At 43.1% G+C, this 13,950-nt stretch overlaps 1 protein-coding gene across 1 annotated transcript in view; it reads left to right on the top strand.

Moving 5' to 3' along the window:
- LOC139732500 (methionine synthase-like) overlaps window positions 1-13,950 on the top strand; it is a 201,894-nt gene that overhangs the window by 171,456 nt on the left and 16,488 nt on the right. The window contains exons 16-18 of the mRNA XM_071643361.1: window positions 5,252-5,454; window positions 11,018-11,116; window positions 11,476-11,548. Of these exons, the coding sequence (XP_071499462.1) occupies window positions 5,252-5,454; window positions 11,018-11,116; window positions 11,476-11,548 (375 nt within the window). The remainder of the gene's footprint in view (window positions 1-5,251; window positions 5,455-11,017; window positions 11,117-11,475; window positions 11,549-13,950) is intronic.

Genomic DNA, 13,950 nt, shown 5'->3' with positions numbered 1-13,950 from the left:
GCAAGGCCACGCCCAGATTCCAAGCGCACCCGAATACTTAGTTCACACCGTACTGTGCGAACGAAAGTTAATCTGTACACTGCGACACAAAGTTTTGCATCGAAATTTACAGCTTTTGCTTTAACTACACATATCGACACTTCATTGATAATATGTTCGATATTTCATGATTTGAACTCACTCTTTGGGCGGCATTAAACTCGGCCGGAAACACACATTTTGGAGCGTGTAGCCTCCCTGGAAAACGGACTTCTGACTCAGTTCAGAACGTCATGGCTTCTGAGAAATTCCGACGCTATGGTGTCTTTAATCGATCTGAGCAAAAATCAAAATTTCTCAGCAACCCTTGTTTCAACGAAACAACTACAATTGAAGAGTATCCTTCCAAGAAGAGACTCTGTGTGGTACGCTACCTGAAAAAGTACATTGAGCATACAAAAGTGATGAGGGATACGGAAAGGCACCTGTTCATATGTTATAGGAAACCTCACAAACGAGCCAGTAAGCAAACCATCTCCAGGTGGATAAAGGAGACAATGAGTGCGGCGGGTATCGACACTAGAATTTTCAAACCGCATTCTACAAGGGCTGCAGCAGCCTCTACTGCAAAGACAGCAGATGTGCCCATAGCGGACATTCTGAAACAGGCCGGATGGTCTAACGAGGAAACCTTCAACAGGTTCTATGATAAGCCATCGATCAGGGCAGGACCTACATGTAGGTTCTCCATGGCAGTACTGGATAATCATTGAAGAGAAAGGGTATTATTGGTGAGCTACTATGTCATTCTTATCACCATACATTGCTTGGTTTTTACAGAAATGCGACCACTTGCTTCAAAATCTCATATTAACGAACAACGGAGATTACGAAAAATAATAAATAAATTAAACGAGAACTAACCTGTTTGAAGTTTGATTTTTATTATTTGAGTAATAGGAGTGTGAGTTAATATGCCCTCCACTCCCACCCTCAATTCAAACTTCAAGGTAATGTTCTTACTCCGTCAATTTATTTCCAGATTTTGGGATTGTGACAGTGGTCGCATTTCCTCTTGGAACAGGCAAATCTCACTTGACCCAGTTGGGTCTTCGGTTCAGTTCTCTCACCTAAGTTTGACATTATGTATTAGACGTCGGAAGACAGTCCAATTTCTTAGGTGGAGATTTGCCTGGGCGACGAATATCGACTGCGCATGCGTACGAGTGGGATCTCATATTAACTCACACTCCTATTACTCAAATAATAGAAATCAAACTTCAAACATGTAAGTTCTCGTTTAATTTATTTATTTAGATTTATATCCACAGGCAATGATTACCCAGAATCAATGTGGGAACATCAGGGGAACATTTGATCTGCCTCATGATGAACTCTTACCTCTGGCTTTATAATGCATTATCCTTCAATGCTGCCCTCCGTCTCGCAAAATAAAAAAAGAGAAAGCAAATAAGGCTGCACTGATGTGTCCTAGGGTGTGTTCGAGCGCTCTCCTAAAGCGAACTGTACCGTACCGTACCCGCGCCAGAGGAGTGCTCAAATGCTCATAAAGTGTACCATGTACCGTACTGTACTGAGCCAAAAGTGGACCACTTCCCGATGTGCTCCAAAAGCGTAACAAAAGTTCGCTGTAAAGCATGCGCATATCATGCGCATACGTCACAATGCAAAGACATCATTCTCTTTGTTCGGGACAGCTGTAAGTAGTTCAAGCGCCAGGTGGATGACATTCTTGCTACAAAAATGTGTGACCTTTTCTAAAAATAGGGAGCTTTAGATTTGCTGCGCGGACGTTTGAGACAATGCTTGAGCTGGATGTTCTCCTCTTCCCTGCGTCGTGCTGAAAAAGTAGCTTTAGATTACGCCGAGACGCAGCGTATAAAAAATAAAATGGCGCCTCCATATGATCGGTGCATGAAGTATCTCTCTACGTCGTGAACTAAGCGGACGTAAAAACAGCACAGAACGCGTAGTGAAAACTCAGCCGCGCGAGCTATAAATAGATCGCGTCTGATACGCGATTCTGCGCATGCTCAGACCAGGTTTTTTCCCTCTGAACATTCCCGTCACCAAAATCTAAAGCTCCCTAATAACTCGTTAGGTACGCTTTCTCAATAGAGTGCTCAAACGCTTCAAATCTGGCATAGTTTGGTACGGCACGCTTTGGTTCAGTTCGCTTTGGTTCGCTTGAGAGCGCTCGAACGCACCCCTACATCACCCCAGACCCCACCCACTACTGCCCTATAAAAGCTTCCTGACAGTAGACATGCTTCGTCTTTTCTTTTGCAATTGTCCCTCCATGTCTCATGTTTTTTAGAGCCCTTGGTGCTTTCACCTTTTCCAAGGCCCTAACATAGTTTTTCAGGTGAGATTTTACCCTTTTGTAAGCTTCTAGGCTCTAGTGATATTGCTGGGACTGGTTTTAGAGGCCCCCAAATCAAGAATTTTGAGCAAAAATGTCATATATTTGTGATTCCAGTATGTCCTTGCTATGGCTACTACTTAGTCCCATATGTGCATTTCTGCGTTTGCATTTTCAGGTGGCTGTTGTAAAGACCTTTGTATTGACGGGCTGCAAGTTTAATTGATTTTTAAAAGTTTTTATTTCACTTTCTGTAGACCTTTGATCTCTGCATTTGGGTTCCTCTTTATGAAAACCCCACATTTTAGCTCCCAAACTCTCCTACATGTTGTACCAGTACCGGTACTTCTTTTCAGGCTGGGTCTGGTAGGCTATCAGCAGCAAACCTCTAGTTTTGTTATGCATATATGGATAGCAGTGGTAACTGCCATGGAGTAGCCATGACTTTCCATAAGTCCTGAACATCACTCAAATGTTTGTAGTTACAGCCTGTACCTTTAGTAGGCCTGTGGGTATATCCTTTTGCTTTCTTATCATGGAAAGGAAACAAAAACAACCCTATCCTGTGAGGCAATCAGTGGCACAGCCTCTGATGGTTGTCATGCAAATACAGAAATACAGATCGCAGGTTCTTTGGGTAAGCCTTTGGACCTAATCTTTGGTTTTCAAGTAATCACACCAAAAAAAAAAAATATTGCTTAAAACCCAAGTCCTCACACCCCCCTAGATCTACTTTAATTCAAGCTTGGTCTGGTAGACTTTCACTGGCACTACCTCCATTACCTTGTGTCCCCTGCATCCATTTCCCCTGACTCGGAAGGAGTTTCTCCTTCCTCCCATGATTCGAAGGCTGGTATGTGGGGTCTATCCCTCCCTACCACGGCCAGCCTGGATTCGACGGCTGGGGGGGGGGGGGGCAGAGTTGGTTTCTGATCCTAAATTCCAGGAAGTCACGGCTGGACTGTTTTAAACTTTTTGTTAACATGAGACTTCTTGAGCTCTGTATCCATCAGCAGCACTAAATTAAGGCCCCTTCCGCTTAAATTTCCTCAGCCTATCGCGACCCCATGTTGTACCCGGTTCTACCACCGGGGTCTTGAGTGCCGGCCCCACCCTCCCGGCTTCTGCTCCCTTGCTCGCCTTCGCGAGAGACGGATCAGAGCTCAGTGGTCCTCCCTCCTTCCCCAACAGGGGGACTGGGATTGAGGTCTAGCTACCCCATGCATGCCCTGTCATCTAGGGGGTTTTCCCTCCTCTGATCAGCGTGCGCAAGCCTTCACAATGCATTTAGACCCTGTGCTGGCCTGCGTGCATTGTGATCGCCCCTCTGCTCCTCCTGGGCAGCTACTCCAGTGGCCCACAGGGGATGCTCAGGTGCGGCGGGCTGCCCTCCCCTTGCCCCAGCCCCTCTGGTACTTCACACCTTTTGAACTCCTGGGGCCCCCACCCCTCTGCGCCTTCAATTGCCCCCTCCCTCAGTCGGTTTCCCCAACTGAGACTTTCGAGGCCCAGTCTCAGCGCTTTGTGCGTATGGCTCCTCCATTGAGGAGAGCTTAGCAACTAATCTCTTTGTTGTGGGACAGGAGGCAGGGATGTTACTATGCCATTTAAAGCTTGGTAGCACCTACCCCACTGCTGACACATCACCAGGGGAGGCTTCCACTGCTGGAACTGCTTGCTCCCCCCTCCCCCCCCCCCTTACTCCAGAAGATGCCTTAGTAGAGATAACTACTATCCTTTGGTAGTAGTTTTTGTATTCAGTTGTTTAATGTTAGAGGAATTATATGAAATATTCTTACGCCTCAATTGGTGTTTCTGCACTTCTGTTTGCTGAAAAGGTATACTACATACTGCATTTCTTTTATAAAACATCAACAAACACACCCTCCTTACAGTCTTTGCAGTACTGTAATGCTTCTGTCTAGTCTGGCATCCTAGGCTCAGGCATCTGTCTTCCGACAGAATATGCTCATGCATTTGTGCTGTGCATCGCTCAGTCGTCCTTTTTGGCATATGAGGGGAGGTGAGCAACTTCTACAGAGCGCCGTAGAAGTGCTCATCGAATGCTTGGCTGTGGGGGTATCGCAATCTACCCCCAATGCGCACATACTTTGTGTGTAAACCAGTTTGGGGGTAGGTCTTATGTACTTTGGTACAAAAGTCCTTCCTCCTTTCAGTTGGTCGGGCACTTTTTTGTCCTCAAGGCAACTTGAGTTAAAGCTGGTCCAATTGGACTTTTTATTGAATACATTTTCTAATAAAATGAACTTCTTGAATTGACCAGGTGACCAGATTGGTCCTTTTCTCTATTCTTTGGGAAGCATCCCTGTGTTGTTTTGCCATAATTGCATTAACAAACCTTGGTCAAATATTTTGCTTGCTTTCAGATTTGAGTACTGGCAAGCAGTTACAGTAGGATCATTTGAATAATCATTTGTGACCCGTCTCTTGAAAAGCAGCCACAAGTCACTGGCACCACATCCAAGAAAAATCAGTTATTATTTGAGGTACCAATAGAAAAATCAAAATGTTGATCTTTTATTGATTGAAAACCGTAGAGTTTTATCTACCACTACCTCAAATTTCAAGGTGTCGTGCTTACCAGAGAAGTGTGAAATATTCGATTATTTGCAGGCATTTTTTTGGGGGGGCTTGTCTATTTTTGCTGCACAGCTTGAGCAAGGGCTTCGCGTGGTGATTTCATAAGCTCTACCCCCCAGCAACTGCTCAAAGCTGTTTGGCTGGTGATGACGTATTTCACTGAAGTTGTTTATTACCCAAGTGCAAGTTACAAAGCATGATTTATTGTAAATGCAAAATGTTACTGTTTCTATTGAAGAGTCAAGTCTATAGGAGTCAAGATTACACTACTTTCAATTTCTTCAACAGATATTGTTGGCTTGTCTGGGCTAATCACGCCCTCACTTGATGAGATGATCCATGTTGCCAAGGAGATGGAGAGGCTAGGCTTCAAGATTCCACTTCTGATAGGGGGTGCTACCACCTCCAAGACTCACACTGCAGTGAAGATAGCCCCTTGCTACTCCTCCCCAACTGTCCATGTGCTGGATGCCTCAAAGAGTGTTGTTGTGGTAAGATTGTTTTGTAATTACAAGATATTGTGCAGCAATGATACCATCTAGTCAATGTTTTTGCATTCATTATTTTCAAAAAACCTTTTATTTTGGTGTGCATGTACAGACGAGAAAGTCAATTAATTTGGGAAAACCGTATGGCTGATAAATATTCCACAGTCTTTTTTTATGCCTCCGCCACGAAGTGTCACCGGAGGCATTATGTTTTCGGGTTGTCCATCCATCCATCTGTCCTTCCGTCCATAATCAATTTTGTGGGCAGTGTAACTAAAAAAACATTTGAGGTATCCTAATGAAAGTTGGCATATATATGTATGAGTGGGCGAAGTTGTGCCTATAACCTTTTGGGTGCTCATGCTCAAGGTCAAAAGTCAAGGTCAAATGCTCAAAAGGTCACTATTTCCCACATATCTATGGAATGCCTGAAGGTATTTTCTTGAAACTTAGTGTATATATGTACTACCAAATGAAGATTCTCCAGAGAGTTTCGGGTCAGGAGGTTAAAGGTCAAAGGTCAAGTGAAAATGTTAAAGTATCACTTCTTTCTCCATATCTCACAAATGGTTCAAGGTATCTTCATGGAACTTTATATGCATGTACTGACTGGCTGTGATTATCTAGGGAATTTGGGGATCAGGGTCAACTCAAAATTTCACTATTTCCCCTCATATTTATGCAATGCCTGCAGCATTTTTGTTGAAACTTAATTTATACACATATTACCCAACAGAGATTCTCTGGGAAGTTTCTTGCCCAGAGGTCAAAGGTCACGCAAAAGTGCTAAATTTCTCTTCTTCCTCCATATCTCTAAAGTGACTCAAGGTATCATGAAACTTAATACATATTTATGCATGTTCTACCTGACAGTAAAAAATCCTCAAATCCCCAAATACCTGCACTCGTAGACAATATAGCCATTCATCCAATCAAATATAGTTCAAGGAAAGTGAACATTCAACACTTTTGTGACAAACTGGTCATTTCGATATTTTCCCAATTATGTGAAACTGTCATCACACATTGTCAAGACGTACTATAGACCTATTAGGAGAACCAAGCATTATGGCGGAGGCATACCAGTCACATAGCTAAATTTCTAGTTAGATAATGTTTTACTCTACTAGACTTTATTAGTTAGTACATCAGGCAATGTCAGTACTGACAATAGAGTTTTTTTATGCCTCCTCTACGAAGTGGTGCCTGAGGCATTATGTTTCGGGTTGTCCGTCCATCCATCTGTCCGCAATCAATTTTGTGAACAGCGTAACTAAAGAATTGTTTGAGGTATCCTAATAAAACTTGGCATGTATATGTATGAGGGGGTGAAGTTGTGCCTATCAACTTTGGGTGCAGATGCTCAAGGTCAAAGGTTGAGGTCAAATACTCAATTTCACTGTTTCCCCCATATCTATGCAATGACTAAAGGTGTTTTCTTGAAACTTAGTGTATACATGTACTACCCAATGTGGATTCTCTGGTGAGAGTTCTGGGTCATGAGGTCAAGGGTCAAAGGTCAAGTGAACATGTTAAAATTTTACTTTTTTCTCCATATCTTGGAAATGGTTCAAGGTATCTTGGAGGAACATACTAGATATGCATGTTATGACTGGCAGTGATTATCTACTGAATTTTGGGGTCATGGGGTCAAAGGTCAGGGGTAAAAGGTCAAGGTCAACTCTTCACAATTTCTCTTTTTCCCTCATATTTATGCAATGCCTTCAGGATTTTTTTGAAACTTGGTGCATACATGTATTACCCAATAGAGATTCTCTGGGACGTTTTTTGCAAAACAAAACAAAAGTCAAAGGTCAAGTGAAAGTGATGATTTTCACTTCTTCCGCCATATCTTGGAAGTGGCTTAAGGTAACATTATGAAACTTAGTACATATTTATGCATGTTCTGCCTGACAGTGATTCTTTTGGGAATTGTAGGGTGAAAGGTCAAGGGTTAAAAACTTGGTTAAAATGCTCACAATTTACTATTCAACTCTTAACCTGCCTTTGTCGCCGAACGGCGACCTTAGTCCTGACGTGCCATGATCGCCGATCGCCCGCGGTCCACTTAGACAAAAGGAGGATTAGTAGGTTCTTCCATCTCAAGTTGACAAAAGACACTCTTGAAGGGCCCGGGACAATTACTTTGGTTTCAAATACAGGATCTGGGACTAAAGGACTCAGATATGGGAATGAATTACTGAGGCAGAAAGATAAATTGCTCTAAAAATTCCTCACAGAGTCAAGGAGCATTCTATTGAAGAAAAACACGACTGACTCTTTTTTTCCATACTACACTGAAATTTCTAATAATTTTTTTGATGTATCAATTATTTCTGCAATATTTCAGGTTCAGATAGATATTATGGCAAACTGACTACATGACACGAAAGAACAAACATTTTTTGATATATGTTGTGTAGAAGAACTCAATTCAAAACAGTCAATAGTTTCAGAGATATGGCAGTTTTAAATTTCGTTGTCAGTTCAGTTTCAAAACGTTCTGGCGTTAGGTGAAAACCTCTGGCACGTTAGGGGTTTTGGGCCTGGCACATTAAGAGTTAAACAACAGAAAACATACTTTTTCTCCATACTTTGACAATTACTCAATGCATAAACTTAAGAAGGGTCAAAAGTCCAGTAAAAGTCCTCAATTCCCCAAATACATGTTCTCTTAGAAAATAGCCATTCATCCAATTAAACCTCGTTCAAGGAAAGTGAACATTCAACACATTTGTGACAAACGTCATTTTAATATTTTGCCAATTATGTGAAACTGTCATCACACATTAGGCGTTTTCACATCAGCCCGATGTTCGAAATAGCGGGCTATTTTCTGACTTGGGAAATTTGCCCGATAGCGATAATAGCGCGCTATATGATAATGTGAACACAAATTAGCGCGCTAATTGTATCGCTCTGATCGAGAAAATTTCTCGACTCCAACTCGGGAAATTTCTGAAATAGCGGGATAGTAGAGCGCTATTTGATAATGTGAAAACGACTCGAGAAATTAGCGCGATGAATCCCATCATGCCTAGCGTGTGTGACCCGATCAATCGAGGCAAACTGCACACAAATCATGAGGAATTTTTGAGAGGGCACACACATTACTGATGCTGTTTGCACATACTCAGCTGTCGAATTAGCTATTTTAAAATTTTTAACTATTCGGGCTACCCCCTCTTCGGGCCTGATGTGAATAAGAAATGAAATAGCGCTCTAATTCGCAATCGCGGAAAATATTTCGAGCTTGGATTTTTATCGGGCTGATGTGAAAACGCCTATTGTCAAGATGTACTTGTAGACCTATTAGGAGAATCATGCATTATGGGGGAGGCATGCCAGTCGCCATAGCGACATTTCTAGTTTATATTTTTAATCAAAAATTTGTTTGCTAGTAAGTGATTGGTTGAAAGAGACTTATGCCATCATGTGTATATTCAAGTAGTTTAGAATGTTGGCATGTTTGACCATGACTAGTTTGATTATGCTGTGTGGAAAATGACATCACTTTTTATGACATTTTCCAAGTAGTACACTATTTCTGAAATGATGTCTAAAAGCAGTAACCGTGTGATATCACAAAGCAAATGTGACATTGTGCACTGCTTTGTAAAGATTACTTTGTGAAATGTTACAATTATATTGTTACATCACAAAGCAATTCTTACATCACGCACTGCTTCAAAGTGTGACATCGTGCCCGTCTTCAAATGGTCACTATGGGATTCCTCCACATCATCGCATGCACAACACTACTCCCCCCCCCCCCCCTCCTTTTGCAATCGCTCTTCGTCCGGCGTCCGGTGTCCGTCGTGTGTTGTGCGTAACCTTTTTTACATTTTCATCTTCGTCTTGAAACCCCCAAGATCGATTTTCACCAAACTTGGCAGGTAGCATCCCTAGGGGGTTATAATCTCAATTTGTTAGAATGGGCACCGTGCCCCACCCAGGGGGGCCCCAGGGGACCCCAAACCCCCCAAAATTAAGGAATCCTTTAAAAATCTTCTTCTCTAGAACCAGAAGTGATAGAGCTAAGTTAATACTATGAGTTAGTACATTAATGACTGTAGTTCCAAGTTTGTTCATGGCAGATCCAGGGGTCCCCCCTTGGGGCAGGGAGGTCCAATGGGGCCTAAATTGTATATTTTCATCATCTTCTTGAAAACCTCGTGATGGATTTTCACCAAACTTGGCAGGTAGCATCCCTAGGGGTTAGGATCTCAATTTATTAGAATTGGCACTATGCCCCACCCAGGGGGCCCAAACCCCCCAAAATTAAGGAATCTTTAAAATCTTATTCTCTAGAACCAGAAGTGACAGAGCTAAGTTAATACTATGAGTTAGTACATTGATGACCGTAGTTTCAAGTTTGTTCATGGCAGAATCAGGGGTGCCCCCCTCGGGACGCAGGGGAGGGGGGTGGGGAGGGGATCCTAATGGGGCCTAAATTGTACATTTTCATCTTCTTCTTGAGAACCCCATGATCCATTTTCATCAAACTTGGCAGTTAGCATCCCTAGGGGTGTAGGATCTCAATTTGTTCAAATGGGCACCATTGGATGTCCCACCTGGAGGGCCCCAAGGGACCTGAACCTCCCAAAATTAAGGAATCTTTAAAAATCTTCTCTAGAATCAGAAGTGATAGAGCTAAGTTAATACTATGAGTTAGTACATTAGATGACTGTAGTTTCAGTTTGTTTGATAGCAGATCAGGGGTACCCCCTTGTGGGCAGGGGGGGAGGTGTGGGGAGGTCCAAATTGGGGCGTAAATTGTACATTTTCATCTTCTTCTTGAAACCCTCATGATGGATGTTCACCAAACTTGGCAGGTAGCATCCCTAGGGGGTTAGGATCTCAATTTGTTAAATGGGCACCATGCTCCTAGCCCCCCTTCATATCCCCCCAAAATTAAAGAATCTTTTTTTTAAAAGTGTTTTCTGTAGAACCAGAAGTGATAGAGCTAAAATTGATACTATGAGTGGGGGGGGGGGGGGGTCCAAATTTGGGGCCCTAATTGTACATGTTCATCTTCTACTTGAGAATGCCTGGTCAAATTTTGGTATGTGTGTAATTTAGATTAGTGACTGCGTGAAAGGTGAACTTGCAATACTCAGGTGAGCGCTAGACCCGCGGGTCTCTTGTTTTTTCAAATTTCCCCCTGCTTTTATTTACTTTTTTACCCAATGTACAAAACATATACTCCACCTAATTTTGAGTCTCTGATTAAACAATGGGCCTTGGTGCCTCAAATAGTACTATTCACTTTTGGGCTGTGTTCATCAGTGAATAGTATTATTTTTTAGTCACCTCTGCCTATAGTTTTAAGCTGACTCTCTGAAGGCAAAGTATATTTCTATAATATTTGCAATGCTGCTGTTATTATAGTCCAAAGTGTAGCATCAGTAATTCATTTGTATTATTTTAAAGTTATCACAGGAATTGTTGCCACAAGTGAGAAATTTATCTAGTTTACCAGAAGTCCTCTCACAGAAGTGTGTCATGTTTCTGTATTGACAAGGTTGTTTGACATTAGATACAATATTCCTTTCCAATCATGCAGTGTTCATCACTGATTGATCAAGAACAGTACGATGAGTTTGTTGAAGAGGTTGCAGAAGATTATGAAGAAGTGCGGGAGGAACACTATGAATCTTTGAAGGTATGTGAAATCTTATGGTTATGTATGCATAATTGATTGCATTACCATTTGTTAACCTAGAGACCTTACATTTCCTCGAAGAACATTGCCACCCAGTAGATATGTATGATGGGACTTTTCAAAATAAAAGCATGTTCTTTGAAACCGGCTTTCGATCCAGATTTCAAGGGAGATATGGTTTTGAGGGAAAAATAGGATATGTTTCTGTTTGTTTGTGTTTTCCTCACATAAGCAAATGGTTGCAAAAAGCAGTGTTGTGTTACAAATATATATTTTTGCTTGTTTATTGGCTTTGTAGAAATGTGCCACTGTTCCTATTTATTTGTCCAGTCTACTCAAATTTGCCTTGTACTTCACAGGAGAGGAAGTATTTGTCCTTGTCGGAGGCAAGACGCAAAAAGTTTGAAGTTGACTGGAGCAGCTATCAGCCAGGTAATATTAGAGTATCCTATTTACTTTCTTGCAGCTTGTAGTTTGTTTTTGTTGTGTGTATGAACATGAGCTCTTGAAACATTTACTGCTCTTGGTAGTGAATTTGAAGGGATTATTTAGCAATCTAACAAAGACACACAAAAAAAGCTTCAGAAGATTACAAAAATATATGCAATAATATCAACATCATAAAGTGTTTACACTCTTCCGTGTCTTGAATGTGTCATATATTCTTGCACTTCCATTTCGCCTCTCTATCTTGCACCATTTTTGTGCTGCTGATGAAGATTCTGCTAGAACTGAAAGCTCAGGCTTCCCCTGACTCCATATTATTCTTGGGCGGGAAAAGGTTGGGTTATTTACGGCGCTATACTTACCTGTCTTCATTTCAACATTGCTATAAATCATCCACAACGCGAATAGCGACTGGTGAATATTATGCGTTTTCCCTTTAAACCCCTGTCTTCCAAAGCAGGAAACCCTGCCAGGAACATAAGCGGCCCTCCCGCCGCCTCCTTCCTCTTTCGTTACTGCGCATTCATTAAGCCTGTAGATACAGGCACTGGCATCACCGCACCATTTTGGAACAATGACCAGGCCGCTCGGGTCAGTCAAGTCAGTTTCTTGTGATGGTGCTAAGTTACTATGACCACTGCACTTTGAAGTCACATACAATGTATATTTTATTTCGGAAGTCTCGAAAGAGACTACGATGCATAAAGAGTAATAATAGGAGAGCCCGCACGCGCGTCCAGCAATACGTTCGTGTTCGTTCCAGCCGACAGGAGGTTCTCCTGCACAGCTCCGCGGTTTGAAATTTTTCCATAAATTCATCGCCGGAATTTTCCTTCTCGCAAGGAAATTTTGCTTCGCCAGTCATCCGGAACCAACTGAGAAGTGTTTTGGCGCATCTTTCCAGCCTAAGCGTTACGGTGATTCGATAAATATGAGCTCAAAAGAGCAGCACGATCCATCCTTCGTTTTACGTGCTACACGTGGACAGGAGGTCTGTGCCACGAAGTCAGAGTTACCACCACCAGCGCCTCCCTCCGGCGATGCCGGTACGGCGCACGTACAGAAGAATGTGAGCATCGGAAAGGCTCTAGATTCAGGGAAGAAGACGATGAAGAAAATTCCCAAAAAAGCTCCTCATACGGTATCAAAAGCCCCTTCCGAGGATCGGGCGTCTACCTCTGGGGACGTTAGTTCTCATCTAGACAAACTTGAAAATCTCCTCGCCGAAGTGGTGAAACACCTTCCCCAACCGCATGATCAAACCTCTAGCCTTGCTGCTGTGGTACATACAGGCGCGTCTACATCGAAATCTACAGCGGAGGAATTTTCCAGCTTGCCTACTAACGTCCGCCATTTTGTTGGGGACGATTTTGATACGTCTGACGACGCAGAGCGTGATGGACCATTCGATTTTGACGAAGGGGTGGAAGAGGTTCCCCCTTCTGCACAGCTACCACCGTTGGCAGCCAAGTATGCTATCCCCCTCGGGATTGGGGAGGTAGTTGACGAGGAAATCGCAAAATCGGTGAACTACTTTATTGGCAACAAACTAGAAGATAAAGCCATCGAGGAAACGGTTGAAAAATACCCCCCACCGAGCAACTGCCCCCACCTCGATACACCTAAAGTGAACGCTCCCATTTGGGAACACTTGCAGTCCGTCACGCGTAATCGTGATTTGAAACTACAGAGAGTGCAGAAATGTCTGACTCGCGGTATTGGGGCTCTTCTTCGCCCTCTCGACGCGCGAGATATCTCCGAGTCTCAGCAAGACGCACTTGCTCTATTGAGTAATGTGCACTTTGAACTGAATTGCGTGCAGAAGGAGCTGATTAAACCGGACATCAACTCGGAATACGTGCATCTCTGTAAGCCTTCCACACCAGTCACGCAGCTGTTGTTTGGTGATGATCTCACAAGACAGATGAAAGATCTAAAAGAACAACATAAGGCCTCTGCTGGGGTCATGAGGACCCAGCAGAAACATACTTCTCGTCCGAGCGGCTCTTTCCATCCGTACAGACGGCCCTTCAACAGCGGAGCTCGCCGGCAGGCTCGCGATGCGGGCTGGACGGGCTCGCGTAGCGCTGCAGCCTCACGCTTCGTGCATGGAACGGCAAATCGTCCTTTTTTAGACCAGCGCTACCAGGGGAAGTCGCGACCTCCCCCACAGCAACGGCCACAGAGCGGAGCTCATCCACAGGCCAGAAGCAAGACTCCCCACAACAAGTAACCCAACAGCCCGCCTCTGAAGAGGTAGGAGATATAGATTCAACATATTGCTCATTTGACATGTCAGTAACTGACCTTGATGCATTTCTACCTTATCTAGAAGAACAGTATTCTAGACCTACTCTTCAATTTACTAGATCTATAGAATCTAGACC

Source organism: Diadema antillarum, unplaced genomic scaffold, assembly GCF_040938485.1.
Source record: "Diadema antillarum isolate AM-2024a unplaced genomic scaffold, OU_Dant_1.0 seq00000428_RagTag, whole genome shotgun sequence".
Lineage (NCBI taxonomy): Eukaryota > Metazoa > Echinodermata > Echinoidea > Diadematoida > Diadematidae > Diadema > Diadema antillarum.
Note: the sequence above shows the minus strand (reverse complement) of the source record. Positions and strands in the feature narration are given on the sequence as shown.